The 16647-nt window shown below is 48.4% G+C and overlaps 1 protein-coding gene across 1 annotated transcript in view; it reads right to left on the minus strand.

The window, feature by feature from the left end:
- Positions 1–6559, minus strand: part of Ube2ql1 (ubiquitin conjugating enzyme E2 Q family like 1) — a 40772-nt gene extending 34213 nt beyond the window's left edge. Inside the window, 2 exon segments of the mRNA XM_032894829.1 lie at positions 5295–5809; positions 5812–6559. Coding sequence (XP_032750720.1) covers positions 5295–5809; positions 5812–6070 — 774 coding nt within the window. The 5' untranslated portion in view covers positions 6071–6559.
- Between the last annotated feature and the right edge of the window lie 10088 nt (positions 6560–16647).

The raw sequence follows: 16647 nt of genomic DNA on the forward strand, positions 1-16647 counted from the left end.
GGCTCTATTGCTTTTTTGACCTTTGTTGTCTAGCTTTCAGAGCTGTGAGAGAATGGAGGTTTGTCATGGGAACCACCAGCACCTCCAGACGATAGCTCTTGCAAATTAACCGAGCTGTGAACACCCAATGTTTTAGAAGCCATAGGTTGGAGGGGTCCAGAGGCTGATGGCCTGGGTCATTCTTATGATGATGTAGATTTATGCAGCCAGAAGCAGATGCTGCTGCTGCTTGGTTCACTGCTCTGGAGGCAGGGCTAAAGAAAAGGGTGTCTAAGGAAGGTAAGGTTTGTGACTCTGTGTGCATGAGGACTTAGACACTCAGCAGTGGTGACACAGTGTGATGTGTCCAACCTGAAGTCTACAGGTCACACATGCTCCAGGACAGTGGTGAATATGACCCAAAACTTCACACTTAGTTTTTAAAGTTTTATATATGTGTATACATAAAGATATATGTGTATATTTATGTATATATTGCTATTCTTGAGTGAATATTGTAGATAGAAACATGGTATTAAAATGTCAAAAGGTTGGGCAGAGGGCATTCAGGATGGAAACTGATGACCAGTCAGTGTGCAGAGTAAGTGACATCTGTGCCCCCTCCGACCCCCAAGGCTCAGCAGCCACCAACAAGGAGAGAGAGAGAGAGAAAGCGCACCAGAGGTCAGCGGGACTGGATCAAAATAGTGTCTTTTGGACATGACAGAATTCCTGCACTTAATAAACTCACAGCAGCCAAGGTTGCCTTTGCAAGACCTGTACCAGATCAAACCAGTAAACATTCCAGCAATGGGGAGGCAGGAGCTCCCATACCTAGCTGAGAAGATACTGGCAGTTTATAGCTTCTGCAGTTAGGGAAGGATCAATTTGCTTTAATGTTTAACTTCTGGCAAGCCATTCAGGGACGAGTTGATGGACCCATACCCCTGAGTATATGAGCGGCATATCAGACAATAGGTTATTAGACGTGAACTTGGGAGAGATGGGTGTGTGGTGTGACTCTGGGAAGAGTTAGATAAGTGAGAGGTATGATCAAAATACACTCTGGGCGTGTATAAATTCATGTGTGTTTAAGACGCTTACACAGGCCTGGCTGCTCGCTGTAAGCTCTAGTGTGGCTCCTGGGCTATGACATCTTACTGGCCCCAGCTGGGCTGCACAGCACCACTTGGGCATCACATGCACACAAGCAGAGAGTCCTGATGGTTCACCTCACCAATAAGATCTTAGAAATGTGGCACTCTTGAAGTTGCTGACCCACTGCTATCCAAACACTAAGACTCAAGGGTGGTTTGGTCCCGAGGGCCTGCAAACCTCTTTCAGGGAGCTGGCTGCTGCTGCTTTTCCGTGGGTGACAGTGATGGTCATGTAGGGGACAACTAAAATCAGACCACCTGGAAGCAGCAAGGAGCTTAGGTAGCCCAGCTGAGACTGCCTTTTCACACATTTGGCTCATGAGTCTGACCTCTCATGAGACGTTATGAGACCCCTAGGTAGAAGTTCCAAGGAGTGGCTGTTTCTCCCTGTGCGGTGGTCGCAGGGAGAATGCACCCAGGAGGTTTGGTGCCTTCTATGCTTGGCTGGACCAGACAGTAGCACTGAAAATGGAAAAATGCTAGCTGTTGTTGTCACTTCTGTTCTGAGGGGACAAGGAAGGGAGAGGAACTGTCATTCATGGGCCATCTGGTTCTCTGATGACGATCATCGCTAATTAATTAAATGGGGACACTCAGGAGGTGTGCCAGTGTCTGAGGAGAACCCTGAGTTAGGGCATAATCAAGTGCCTTTTATCTGCAGCTGTAGGTGGGCTGTCTGTCCCCACTCGGAGACACTGGTGAGCCTGCAGGCCTCGGTGACAGGTCTCTTTCACTCTTGGAGTTGGTGGCCTCGGCTTGCAGGGTCTGTTCTCAGTAAACTCAAGCACGGGGCTTATTGCCTGTGGTACCTGCTAGCACAGCTCTGTCCTGGCTCTGTAGTTCCCCCAGCTCCAAGAGAAAACTCTGAAAGCTTTTTACTGGCAACACTGGCACATTGAACTCGGAATTGTGTTCTTAAGGCTCATGTGTGGCAGAGGAGGAAAATGCTTCTCTCAAAGCTCTTAACATTTGCTCTGCCTTATTTCAAAGGTCCGGAAACTGTTCATCCAACAGTAGAGAACCATGCACTACCTAAACTCTCTCATCCTGAGTGTGCAGGATCACACCTGGAACCCCAACACTCAGAAGGCTGATGCAAGAGGATTGCCTTCAGCTCCATGTTCACACAATCTTGGGGGGAAAAAAGAATGTCTCTATTTAGAATCCTTTGATTTAGTCATAAGGAGGTAAGAGAGTTTTGTCTCTTTATATCCAGAATAGAGTATATAAGAGACAAATGTAACCATTCAACCTAGAATAATCCACAATGCAACATGAAGGCCACTCTGGTAACATGAAGGCCCACATTCAGTTCAGTAAAGCCTCACGAAATCCCTGAATTCTTCAGCCAGAGGACAAACCTGAGCTTTTGACTTCGTAGACCCCAGAGTTAAACAGATATTTTGGGGGAGGTTACATGTTAAATCCTTAAAGCTGCCATGAAATTTTTCTGAAGACACTGGAGGGGTGTTTCCTCAATTCAGGAAGCTAGCGGAGTGCTTTTCAATATGAAAGGGACACGGCAGCCCTTTCTAACTGCACCTTAAGAAGATGAGTCCTAAAATGAAAGGCAAACAAATAGGACAGTCACAGAGCATAAAGGCCCTTTAAGGTAAGCACAGGGTGAGCAGCAGCCCCCCTCCTTTGGATAGCGGATTAGGTATTTGGATGGGTCCCAAGCTCATTACTTCCAACTATGAACATAGCTCAGTAACCGCTGCACGTGGAGTGGCCAGCCCTTGGGTCATGGATCTGCAAAGGGATGAACACGTCATGGTCCTCAGGTTACCGGCGATGCTGCCATTCTGTCATACCCAGGCCCCTAAAACTTTAATGACTATTCACCTCTTCAATTCTTTCACTGCACGTGAATATTTCATGTGGAGAACTGTACATTGAGACCAGGGGATAGGAACCACAGAGAAAGTAAATCCCTATTCTAAAAAGCACCAAGTCTCGGCCATCATTTTTAAAAGTGCCACATCTGTCAGATGGCACAACTCGACCAGCTAAGTGGAAGGAACGGGCACTACTTGCTTATCAGATTAATGGAGAAAATGTTGTTGTTTTCAGTGAGAAATTCTCTCATCTGCAATGACTCTTTTGGTCACAAAGAGAGAGAACACACACACACAGCAAGACCTGGAGGTAGCAGGGTACCAAGGAATGCTGTCCTTTACGGCATTAAGTAAAAAATGGTAAAAACCATTTATCGAAATATTTCCCTTTACAAATCCCACTTCCTCATCTAGAACCATTATTCCCCCAGAGTTCAGAATGCATGCTGGAGGTTAAACTATCACCCAAGTCCACAATGCCATAGCCTTGAGTCTACAGGGTCTCTCCCCACCCTCCAAATCATCTCCTCTGTGAAGAACTGACTGAAAACCAAATGAGGAGGGCATTTCCGAGGCCCGTCCTCCCACTGCACTCAGATAAGCCCAGTTGGAACAGAAGCTTAGGACCCCTCTCTCTCAGTCACACAGACACACAGACACAGACACACAGACACAGACACACACACACACACACACACACACTTTGTGTTTCTTTGTAGGACAGAGGAAACTGGCTGTCACAGCATAAGCCTACTGTGTTGTAGCACCTGCTGTACAGCCCCTGTGCCCAGCCTCCTCCTTCTGGGAGCCCGACTCCCGATGGCTCAGGACACAGTGACCTTTTTGCTGGATTTTTTTTTTTAAATCCCAGAGTTCAGCCTTAAAAGAAACGGGCAGAATGAAGTGCATTTGATGAGTGTGGTGTACCCTGTTGTGAAAGGGGCAGAGGCAGGCACTGGAGAAGAAATGATCGCTTCTGATAAGATAGCTGTACAAAGCATACTTGGAGGTCACTGGGGGTCTTTCAAAGAAAAGGAGAATTCTCTGTAAATATTGAAGAGGCCTGTTCCAGATAGAAATGGATATGATAAAATGATGTAAGGATCAACTTTAGGAAATGCCCACCGCAGATTTGAAAGTGGCCAACGTGACATGAGAGAACAAATCCATCTTGCCCTTCTTTCCCTGAAGCCGAGTGGGAGACATAGCTCACAAAATCCAAAATCTACTTTCCCTCTGTAAGTTTGGGGCTTGTTTGTCTGGGAAGAAGCCCTGTGGTGCAATAGGTGAAAAGGTTGAAGTGACCTGCTCAGCATCCTGTCCGTGCTGGGTTGAGTCTTTAGCTTTGAAACTCACCCCTGTCCCCCATGGGGGGAAGACAGGAAGTAAAGAAAAGTAGCAAGGTCTGAAAGAGACAGCGGCTCACCATCTGTCCCAGAAATGTTCCTTGAAGGGGCAAGTGCTATGCTGGGAGGTGGGCTGGCCAGAACAGCTTTCCCTGGTTGACCTCTGGCTTGATGTAACCACTAGGAAGGGCTCAAACACACTCTGCCTGGAGAGAGCCTTCCGGGAGAACTTTCGCCTTTACAAGGGTAGCTGCTGGAAGGAGGGAACAGGGGAGAGGGCTTAGCACCAGCCTTGGTCTAAACAGAGCCCACCTGAGAGGTTCGAAGAAGACCCCTTTCTCTCTCTCTCTCTCTCTCTCTCTCTCTCTCTCTCTCTCTCTCTCTCTCTCTCTCTCTCTCTGTGTGTGTGTGTGTGCAAAAGCGTGATGCACCTGAGTGTGATGTGCTGGGCTGGACACTTGGATCCTGGGCTTTAGAAAAAGTTCACAATCTTCGTGATAATGACACTGACTAGAGACCACCGAAGCATACTGGAGAAGAGAAGTAGGGTAGGGCAGGAAAAGTATGGGAGACTAGGAGGGTGGAAAAGGGGGAAAGGAGGGGTAGAAGAGGGATAGGAAGAAGGACCATCAGAGGGGAAGGAAGAAGAGGGAGTGAAGGTTAGCCTGCAGGGATGAAGAAAGGCCGGGAGGACCTTCGAGCAGAAGGCAGAAAGCAAGAGAACAGACAAACCAGAGAGTTTTGTAGATCTAGTAGGATCAGTGTCGGAGACCAGATACAGAATAAGACAGGAAGGAATCCTTTAGGAAAAGAAGCGGAGGAGGTGGGGCGAAGCATCCCCGGCAGGCTTGTTCAGAATCAGCTGGACCAGCTCTCACCTGTGCCTAGAGGCAGCAAACATTGCTTTCCATCTCAGGCCTAGCCTCGAACTCCTACCCAATCCAGCCCCCCTGCTCCCGGCCCTGCTGCCTTACCTGGCCCTTGACCAGGCTGGCAGCAAACTGGCGCATGACGGCCTCCACCGTGTAGGCGCTGGACCAGCCGCGCGGCGTGAGCAGCTCCATGCAGATGGCGCCTCCGTCCAGCACGTAGCCGTTTTCCAGTCGCGGACTGAGCACCCGCATGAAGGGCGGCGAGAAGGGGAAGTTATCGGGGAAGGTGAGGTTAAGCAGGATGAACTCCGTGTTGGTCTCCTTCATGTCCTGCCACAGCACCGAGTCCTTGTCCACCTGGTGCAGCTTCACGTTCCAGTCGAAGAGGTTCTCATTTACCAGCTCCACCGAGATGAAGCGGTCGCTGAGGCGCGCGATGTCCTGGAGCTCCTTCATGAGCCGCCGGCTGCGCACCTGTGTGCAGTGCTGCTGGCGCGCCGCGGGCACCAGACTGCCGCCGCCGCCCGCGGCCACCCGGGGCCCGGCCCCCGCCCTGGCGCCCGCCGCCCGCTCGGGGGCCCCTGGCGCCTGTTGCCCTGCCGCCCCCGCGGCTGGCTGGGTTGCTTGTCGCGCGCGGCCAGCTCCGCCGCGCGCTTACTCTTGCCTTTGCCGGGCCCCGGGCTGGCGTCGCCGGAGCCCCCGGGGTGCTGCTGTTGCTGCTGCTGCTTGTGGCCACCGCTCTTACCACCACCTTTGCCGCGCAGCGATGCGCTCTGCTGGCCGCCGCCTCCGCCGCGGTGGTTGTGGTGGTGCTTGGGGTCCTCGGTGTCCCGGTTGTGCAGGCGAATGAGCCCGATTTTACGGAGCAGCGTGGCCATCTTAGGCTCGGCTCTGGCGGGGAGCTCCCCGGGACTCCTGATCCCCGAGCCGGATAGCTGGGACGCACCGGGCTTGTGGGGGGAGGCAGGCGACCGCTCAGTGGGGCGCGGCGAGGGCCACCTTAGGAGCCGGCGGCCGTGGCGCAGCGGAGCGGGCAGCACCAGCGCTCGCTGGCCGCCGCGTCGCCGCTGTCATATGACGGGTCTTCTCCGGCAAGGGCTCCGGTAGCCCGGGGAGGGGAGGCGTGGAGACGCGGCGCAGCTGCTGTCCCTGGCCGGTCACTGGGCGCAGTCCCCGGACGCCGGGTGTCCGTGGTCCTTTGTGCGCGGCCGCAGACCGGCTGGCCCGGAGTCTAAAAGCTGCACCGCGGCGCTCACAGAGGCCCGCGGCGCCCTGGAGGCAGAGAGGTAGCCGCGGAGTCGCGCTGTGCTCCTGCCGGGCCGTGCTGCGCTGGCGGCTACCGCGGGGCCCGGGCCACTGCCGCTCTCGTCGCCGCCGCCTCTGCGGCTGCTGACATTGCAGAGGCGGCTGCTCCGTCTGAGCCGAGCCCGGCGCGGAGGGGGCGGCACTGCTGGCCGGGAGGGGGAGCGCGGGGCGGAGCCGCGGGCTTGACTGCACCGTGCCACCCCCGCCGCCGGGTTCCTGCGGCGACACACGCACGGCCGCTGGGGGGAGACAGCGGTGCGTGCCCGCACCGTTTTCTCCGGGCTACATGCTAGCTGCGTGCGCTGGGGAGCCAGGGAAGGGCTGGCCTGAGCGCCCTAATAAGGTCTCTCAGAATCATTGCACTCTTTGGTCCTCAAACCTAGATGCTGTGGCTGGGGTCCGGGTCTCAAATCCCATTTCACCTCCTTAGGACAACGTAGAGGGTAAAGGTGGAAATCAACCTCTTTATTAAGCCTTCCAACCTGACGGATGAGCCCAGTGTTTCTACGCAACAGTTCTGGGCGGTGGGAGGATGGCAGGAGGGACACTTTCTTAAGGACTGATTAAAAAGTCAGACCGGAGAGCCCGATGAAAGGGCAAGCCTGCCTCAAACTTAAAGAGTAGCCCCTTCAAAGTCACGACTTGAGTAAAAGCAAACCTTTAGTCAACCCACCCAGCCCTCACTGGCTTGCTCTCCCCACCCCATCTCTGCCTCCTGGCTGCAGCGTCTCCGCTTTCCACAGCCAGGCTGTGCGTAGTGGCTGCTTTCCAAAATGCGGCGGAGAAGCACACCAGACACCTTCTCTGGAGCTGACCGGTGCTGAGAGAGGGAAAGGCTCGGAGCAGCAACCCCGTCATCCCTCAGGGCTGCTCTCCTGAGTGAGGGACCTCCACAATGCTCGAATGGGAGAGGGATCCGCCTTCCACCTGCAGATTCCCAGTCTTCCCTGACTTTTTCTTCCTTTAGCCGGTAGAAACTCACTTAAAACCTGGTGAAAATTCCAGCTAAAATCTATTTCAGATTAGCGCGAACTGTGAAGGTTCCGGTGTGCTGCCTGTGGCTCAATGGCGTAGGCGAAACGAATCTCTCAAGAACTGCGAATATCCCGCTGCCCGTCAGAGTCTACTGCCTCTGCTGGTGTGTGGACGCTGAGGAGGGGGAGCAGCTCAGTCCTTCAGGACAGGCATTCCTTCTGCGTGGCAGCCGTTTGCCTTTCTGCCCCTAACATCTTTTATCAAAATTTTGAGTTTTCACTGTGGAAAATAACTGGTGAGGTCATTGTGAAGACACAGACCTGGGTTTGGGGGTTCAGACTGGGGATAGATGTGTATGGGGGAGACAAACTAGCTGGTATAGAGGAGCAGAAAGTTCACAACCACCCACCTGGCACTGCACTTGGGAGAGGGTGGTTCTCCAGAGGGCCTGGCAGTCCTTTGGCTTTCAATAGGACCCACAGGGTGATTTGGACTAAGAACAACCCAGACTATTGGTAGAATCTGAGGGAAGCTGAATCAAGGGTCTGTTTGTCCTGGGCTCCTGATTGCTTTGTTTAACACTTCATTCTACCACTTCATTCTACAGCAGTTTCCTCCTCCTCCTCCCCCTCCTCCTCTTCCTCCTCCTCCTCCTCCTCCTCCTCCTCCTTCCTCCTCCTCCCCTCCCCTCCCCCCCTCCTCCTCCTCTTCCTCCTCCTCCCCCTCCTCCTCATGTTCTTCTTCCTCTTCTTTCTCTTCCTCCTCTCCCTTTACCTTCTCTTATTCCTTCTCTGCTTCTTCCTCTTCCTCCCTCTCTTTCTTCCCCCTTTCTTCTCCTCCTTCACCACCACCACCACCATCATCATCACCATCATCACCATCACCACCACCATCATCATTACCATCACAATCATCATCATCATCCTCACTAGGGAAGGGTGAAAGGGTAGATCTGCCTGCAGTGTCCTTTAAGCATGCTGGCTGCATAAAAAAGGTGAAAGGGAGACACAGAGAGGCCAGGTAGGTGTCTCTATCAACTACTTTTCTCATCGCTCTGACAAAATGTCTGGCAAAGAAAACAGAAGGAAGGTGTGCTAGCTAATTTATGTCAACTCGTCACAAGCTGGAGTCATCAGAGAGGAGAGAGCCTCAACTGAGAAAAATGTCTCAGTAAAATAGGGCTGTAGGTAAGCCCTAGGGCATTTTCTTAGTGAATGGTGGGAGAGAGCCCAGCCCATGGTGGGTGGAGCCATCCCTAGGCTGGTGGTCATGGCTTCTATAAGAAAGCAGGTTAAGCAAGCCATGAAGAGCAAGCCTGTAAGCAGCATCCCTCCATGGCATGCTCTCTGCATCTATTCTTGCCTCCAGGTTTCTGCCTTGCATGAGTTCCTGCCCTTGCTGATTTTTGACGATGAACTATTACATGAAAGTTACACAGAAATAAACCATTTCTACCACAACATGCTTTTGGTTATGGTGTTTTCATCACAGCAACAGTAACCCTAACTAAGACAGAAGGAAAAGTTTTTTAGCCACAGTTTGAATCAATCATGGTGAGGAAGCATGGGAGGGGGCTTGAGGAGTGTGGTCACCCTGTAGCCAAGGTCAGGAAGCAGAGGTGAATACCAATTTTCAGCTTTCTCTCTTGTTGTAAAAATATATAAAATAGAAAAGAGTAATTGTCTTTTACCCCACTAGCTCTGTACCGTGGTGCCCAGATATCTGCTAGATATCTTGGCGGAAACATATCCCAGCCGCACACTTTCCTACACTCAAACCCTTACATAAAAGAACACACAACACAATAATCTTAGATCCAATTGGTAAGATATAACTGCCCACTTAAACATACAATGCCCGGTACTATCCATCCCTTGAGAACATTAATAACAACCCGTAAATACACAGAGCAGAATCTTTTTTTTTTTTTTATTATTATTAACTTGAGTATTTCTTATATACATTTCGAATGTTATTCCCTTTCCCGGTTTCCGGCAACATCCCCTCCCCCTCCCCTTCCTTATGGGTGTTCCCTCCCAAACCTCCCCCCTTGCTGCCCTCTCCCCAACAGTCTAGTTCACTAGGGGTTCAGTCTTAGCAGGACCCAGGGCTTCCCCTTCCACTGGTGCTCTTACTAGGATATTCATTGCAACCTACGAGGTCAGAGTCCAGGGTCAGTCCATGTATAGTCTTTGGGTAGTGGCTTAGTCCCTGGAAGCTCTGGTTGGTTGGCATTGCTGTACATATGGGGTCACGAGCTCCTTCAAGCTCTTCCAGTTCTTTCTCTGATTCCTTCAACAGGGGTCCCGTTCTCAGTTCAGTGGTTTCCTGCTGGCATACGCCTCTGTATTTGCTGTATTCTGGCTGTGTCTCTCATGAGCGATCTGCACTCACATTTTGATCATCCGTCTTGAGTTTCATTTGTTCTAGGCATCTAGGGTAACTCAAGCATTTGGGCTAATAGCCACTTATCAATGAGTACATACCATGTATGTCTTTCTGTGATTGGGTTAGCTCACTCAGGATGATATTTTCCAGTTCCAACCATTTGCCTACGAATTTCATAAAGTCATTGTTTTTGATAGCTGAGTAATATTCCATTGTGTAGATGTACCACATTTTCTGTATCCATTCCTCTGTTGAAGGGTATCTGGGTTCTTTCCAGCTTCTGGCTATTATAAATAAGGCTGCGATGAACATAGTGGAGCACGTGTCTTTTTTATATGTTGGGGCATCTTTTGGGTATATGCCCAGGAGAGGTATAGCTGGATCCTCAGGCAGTTCAATGTCCAATTTTCTGAGGAACCTCCAGACTGATTTCCAGAATGGTTGTAGCAGTCTGCAATCCCACCAACAATGGAGGAGTGTTCCCCTTTCTCCACATCCTCGCCAGCATTTGCTGTCACCTGAGTTTTTGATCTTAGCCATTCTCACTGGTGTGAGGTGAAATCTCAGGGTTGTTTTGATTTGCATTTCCTTATGACTAACGATGTTGAACATTTCTTTTAGGTGTTTCTCAGCCATTCGCATTCCTCAGCTGTGAATTCTCTGTTTAGCTCTGAACCCATTTTTTAATAGGGTTATTTGTCTCCTTGCTGTCTAACTTCTTCAGTTCTTTGTATATTTTGGATATAAGCCCTCTATCTGTTGTAGGATTGGTAAAGATCTTTTCCCAATCTGTTGGTTGCCGTTTTGTCCTAACCACAGTGTCCTTTGCCTTACAGAGGCTTTGCAGTTTTATGAGATCCCATTTGTCGATTCTTGATCTTAGAGCATAAGCCATTGGTGTTTTGTTCAGGAAATTTTTCCAGTGCCCATGTGTTCCAGAGATGCTTCCCTAGTTTTTTCTTCTATTAGTTTGAGTGTGTCTGGTTTGATGTGGAGGTCCTTGATCCACTTGGACTTAAGCTTTGTACAGGGTGATAAGCATGGATCGATCTGCATTCTTCTACATGTTGACCTCCAGTTGAACCAGCACCATTTGCTGAAAATGCTATCTTTTTTCCATTGGATGGATTTGGCTCCTTTGTCAAAAATCAAGTGACCATAGGTGTGTGGGTTCATTTCTGGGTCTTCAATTCTGTTCCATTGGTCTATCTGTCTGTCTCTGTACCAATACCATGCAGTTTTTATCACTATTGCTCTGTAATACTGCTTGAGTTCAGGGATAGTGATTCCCTGAAGTCCTTTTTATTGTTGAGGATAGTTTAGCTATCCTGGGTTTTTGTTATTCAGATGAATTTACCCAAATTGTTCTGTCTAACTCTTTGAAGAATTGGATTGGTATTTTGATGGGGATTGCATTGAATCTGTAGATTTTTGGTAAAATGGCCATTTTTACTATATTAATCCTGCCAATCCATGAGCATGGGAGATCTTTCCACCTTCTGAGGTCTTCTTCAATTTCTTTCTTCAGTGTCTTGAAGTTCTTATTGTACAGATCTTTTACTTGGCTTGGTTAAAGTCACACCGAGGTATTTTATATTATTTGGGTCTATTATGAAGGGTGTCGTTTCCCTAATTTCTTTCTCGGCTTGTTTCTCTTTTGTGTAGAGGAAGGCTACTGATTTATTTGAGTTAATTTTATACCCAGCCACTTTGCTGAAGTTGTTTATCAGCTTTAGTAGTTCTCTGGTGGAACTTTTGGCATCACTTAAATATACTATCATATCATCTGCAAATAGTGATATTTTGACTTCTTCTTTTCCGATCTGTATCCCCTTGATCTCCTTTTGTTGTCTGATTGCTCTGGCTAGAACTTCAAGAACTATATTGAATAAGTAGGGAGAGAGTGGGCAGCCTTGTCTAGTCCCTGATTTTAGTGGGATTGCTTCAAGTTTCTCTCCATTTAGTTTAATGTTAGCAACTGGTTTGCTGTATATGGCTTTTACTATGTTTAGGTATGGGCCTTGTATTCCTATTCTTTCCAGGACTTTTATCATGAAGAGGTGTTGAATTTTGTCAAATGCTTTCTCAGCATCTAATGAAATGATCATGTGGTTTTGTTCTTTCAGTTTGTTTATATAATGGATCACGTTGATGGTTTTCCGTATATTAAACCATCCCTGCATGCCTGGGATGAAGCCTACTTGATCATGGTGGATGATTGTTTTGATGTCAGAGCAGAATCTTAACATCACCTGCCATCTTGTCCTGCCCCGGCTTCTCAGCCCCTCTCCTCCACCCTGTCTCCTCCTCTCTCCCCTAGTCTCCTCCTCTTCCTTCAAAGTTCTCTCCCGCCCATCCTTCCTTCTCCTCCAATGACAGGCCTCCTTCTATCCTGTACCTGCCTCACCTGTGACATCATCCTACAGGTGAATACCAATTTTCAGCTTTCTCTCTGCTGTTCCCATCTTTATTTGGTCAGGAACCCAGGTTGGTGGCATGATGCCACCCACATTCAGGGTAGGTCTTTCATGCTCAATTAAACCTTTCTGGGAATGCCCATATCAACATGCCCAGAAGTGTTTTTCCATGGCGATTTTGAATCACACCAAGTTGATAATATTATCACACAGTCTATGCCTTATGATTTAGCTTCTCTGGAAGCCCTCCCAAGTTTTATATTTTATTGGCAAAAAAATCCCCCAAGTTCCTAAGAGACCTATCTGCTATCTCCACACTGCCATATGCTAAGAGGGATGGTCTAGCTGGGACCCAGACCTTGGGGACTCTCTATCCTCAGGCTCCCAGACTTGCTATTGACCAGCTGGCCTGAGACTGATTTGCTGTGCCTTAGTCCCAGCAGAGATGAGAAAGCTTGGTTGAGTGCAATTTCCATAACCTCTAAACAAGAGAACTTGGACAGTGATATTCCTTTCTCCCAGAACAGTATTGCTCTTGGAAATCCCAGACAGTGTTGATTTGCATCTGTGCCTGGGCTCACTTATCATTAGGGCAATTGCTTCATGGATACGGTGTGTGTCTCCCAAGGGTTCTTGTGTTGGAACCCTTGTTACTTTAGGAGCTATGTGTCTTTCAAAAGATGGTTTAATAAGACATTATTATTGGCACTCTCTGGTCTTCGGCTCCCTCTGTAAGCACCCCCAGTGGAAGGCCACCCACCATGTTGTGACATGTCAGCTAGGGACCTTGAAAGAGCTGATGCCTGTGCAGGTTTTCGGCCTGCACAATGGTGTTTAAGCCAACATCTTTTCTTTACAGATGAGCCGTAAGTTTCATTGTAACAGGAGAAGACAGAGTAATACAGCATTTATAGAACTTGCCTGTTTGTATACACTATTAGAGAGTAGAATGTTAAGGACTCATGCTGATGCTGGGACACTTGGCCCAGACAGGACTGTCTAACCTACAGATACCAGGGTTAACTCATATGTCATCTGCCTCGCTTACAGAATCTAGGACCAACTCTATACAAGGCTAAAGCCAGGGGCTAGAGAGAAAGCTCCATAAAGACCATGAATTTGATTCCCTGCACCCAGGTTCAGTGGCTCACAACCACTTATAACTTTAGCTCCAGAGTACCTAACACACTCTTCTGGCCTCCACAGGCCCTTACACTGATCCCACTCATGTGCTCATATGAGCACACACATACAATTCAAAATAAAATAAAATCTTTAAAAATGGCTAAAACAAAGTATTATTTAAAATGTTAGTTAAACAAAATAAAACAAAACACAAAATCTGTGTGCTGACTGCTCTGTGTGATAGCTTAACACAAGATAGAGTCATCAGAGAGAAAGGCAGAAATGCCCCATGAGACCCAGCTATGAGGCACTTTCTCAATTAGTGATGAATGTGGGAGGACCCAACCCGTTGTGGGTGGTGTCATCCCTGGGCTGGTGGTCCTGGGTTCTATAAGAAAGCAGGTTGAGCAAACCAGTAAGCAGGGACCTGCCATGCCTCTGCATCAGCTCCTGCCTTCAGATTCCTGCCCTGCTTTAGTTCCTGTCTTGACTTCCTCCAATGATAAACTATGATTTGCAAGTGTAAGCCAAGTAAACCTTTTTCCTCCAGTCCTGTATATTAATCGTGGTGTTTTCATTGTAGCAATAGAAACCCTAAATAGGACAATTTTAAGTGGAGAGGTTTAAGAGGGTCACATACTGTCTATTTGGGGATTTGCCATGTAGCAGAGGCATGAGAGTTAAGCAGATTATGTAGAGGGTGGGAGTGTTTAAAAGTTCACAGTGAGCAAGCAGAGTGAGGAGTTGTGTCCACATTGTTACATAGTAGCTATGACAACAGACTAGGATATACTAGAGAAAAGGACCAGAAAGGCTGTTTTGAGTTACTGTGTTAGAACAGGCGGACGTTGTCAGCCATCTTTGTTCTCTCCAGGACACAGTTACAAGCTTCAGGATGCTGGTTGAGGTAGGCAAAAAGGGGCTGTTGGGGTTTATCACTGCCTCACTGCTAACTTGGAAGATTTCAGCAAGTTCAACCTCACAGGAGGAATGAAGACATTGAACTAACTCCACCCAAATGTGGGAGGAAACACCTTGTTACCTTGTTACAATTGTTCCCCTTGGGAGGGGTCATACACTGTTAGAATTGTCCCGTCCTCCACTTACTTGGTTTTGAACATTGATGATGTTTGAAAGGATGTTCCATACTCACAATGAAAATGGCTTTGTATAGAATTTTTAAAATAACTTGTCTTAGAGTTTATTGCTGTGAAAAGACACCATGACCACGGCAACTCTTACAAAGGAGAACATTTAGTCGAGGCTGGTTTCTAGTTCAGAGGTTTAGTGCATTATCATCGTCATGGTGGGAAGCATGGCGTCAGGCAGACACGCTGCTGCTGAAGGAGCTGAACGTTTTGTATCCGGATCTGTGGCAGCAGGAAGAGATAGAGAGCAATAGGCTTGCTGAGCTTCTGAGACCCCAAAGCCTACCCCCAGTGACACGCTTCCTCCAACAAAACAACACCCACTTAAACAAGGACACACCTCTTAATAGTGCCTCTCCTTGCAAGCCTATGGCAGCCATTTTTGTTCAAAGCACCACAGCATTCTATTTATGATTAAGTTTATAACTTTGGCTTAGCTGAAGGGAATGCATCCAGTTGACCATGATAGCATCAAAGGACAACTATGGGTCTCATCTAGTGACAGCTAGAGAAATGGTGACTAGGGGGTTTACAGTCAAGAGTGAAGGTAGGGATGGGAAGGAATTGAGATGGTCACTACGTAAGAACTGAGCTGTACCTGACAATGGCTTTTCCCATGAGCATTTAATCAATGTTCTTACATGTTATTCCTCTAGCTGAGGCTTTCCTCCCAGGAATAGCTAGGTTTATTATTACTGTACCATCAACAGACATAAAAACCCAACAGCTCCCTGCCCCAATAAGGAAGTTGAAAAAAATGAAGAAAAAGAGCCTATGCTCTGGAGCCAGAAGTCTGTGACGTGCCATCTCTGCTTTGGCACCTAGAAGAGGGTGTGAGCCTCTTCAAGGCTTCCAAAGCTTCGGGGTGTCCAGGGTCATTTTGGGAAGACTCCTCAGGGTCCTGCCTGACAGTTCCTATGGGTGTGGAGTACCTTTCCCAATTCTTATGCCAGAGGTATGTTAAACTAACTCTTGGGTAAGACTTTAACTCATAGCTTCCCACAAAGTGCGACCCAAAAGTGTGGTCCTTTGACTTGTACATAGTCTTCAGCTCAGACGTGTGGGCCTCGCTTGGACAACTACTTGAGCTTCATCTCATTCCTTCGAGAAAGGAACCAAATCTTAATGTCTCATTTTGCCAGTTTGAGTGCATCAGCCCAGGCTTCCAGAGTTTCCTCTTTATGGTTGGAGTCTATCTTAAAGCTCCTGGAACTGCTCGCAGGTGACCCCTGAGCTTCTATCCATGCAGGACAAACTCGGAGTTGTTTCTATTTCAGTCACTTCCATCTTGGCTGCAGCTCATTTGACTTCAGTTCTTCAGTTTTAGTTGAGGCTTTTATAAAGAGAAATAATGAGGGTTTGTACATTTATTCTTTGCCCTCAAGAATGGTCTCCAAGAGTTAAGTGTGGTGGCACATGTCTGTAATGCTAGCAAGTGACAGGCTGAGGCAGGTGGCTTGTGAGTTCCTGATCAGCCTGAGCTACAGAGTAAGACTGTCTCAGTGATGATCAGACAAATAAATAAGGAAAAGAACTGCCTCTCAATGCTTTTGGTTATTTCTTCATGAGCTTCCACCTAAAGGACAGTAAGACAGCAACAATAACCATGTCAAGAAACGCGTGCCCTAAATTTGCAATACTGTTTGTTTGCACGGGAATGGATTAATGTCACTATGAACTTTGACATGAATGCTTCTATGTACAAATATGTGATATACGAGGTTGCAGGACCAACTCCTCCATCTTTAGCAGAAATGTCTACATTTAGTTGGCATTCACCATGTCTTAAGCACCACCAAAAGCACTCTGTGTACACAGCCCACTTAATTCCCACAATGCTACTGGGCAGATTCTGTATCCACCTGGACTTTAGAGCCAGATGAGCTAAATACAAAGAAGCCAGGCTGTTCCAGTGGAGCCAGCAGTTAGGGAGGCTTGGCTTCTGGGTGGCACTTGAACCCACAGCTCCATGAGCCCCCAGGAACCATCACTGTGGAGATGCAGGGAAGGAAGCCCCCCTTTTCTAATACTAGCTTTTCACAGAGAGCACCACTATCATTCTCTAGCTACATCGCAGGCCCTGGAGATGCAAGGGAA

Source organism: Rattus rattus, chromosome 2, assembly GCF_011064425.1.
Source record: "Rattus rattus isolate New Zealand chromosome 2, Rrattus_CSIRO_v1, whole genome shotgun sequence".
NCBI classification, from domain to species: Eukaryota; Metazoa; Chordata; class Mammalia; order Rodentia; family Muridae; genus Rattus; species Rattus rattus.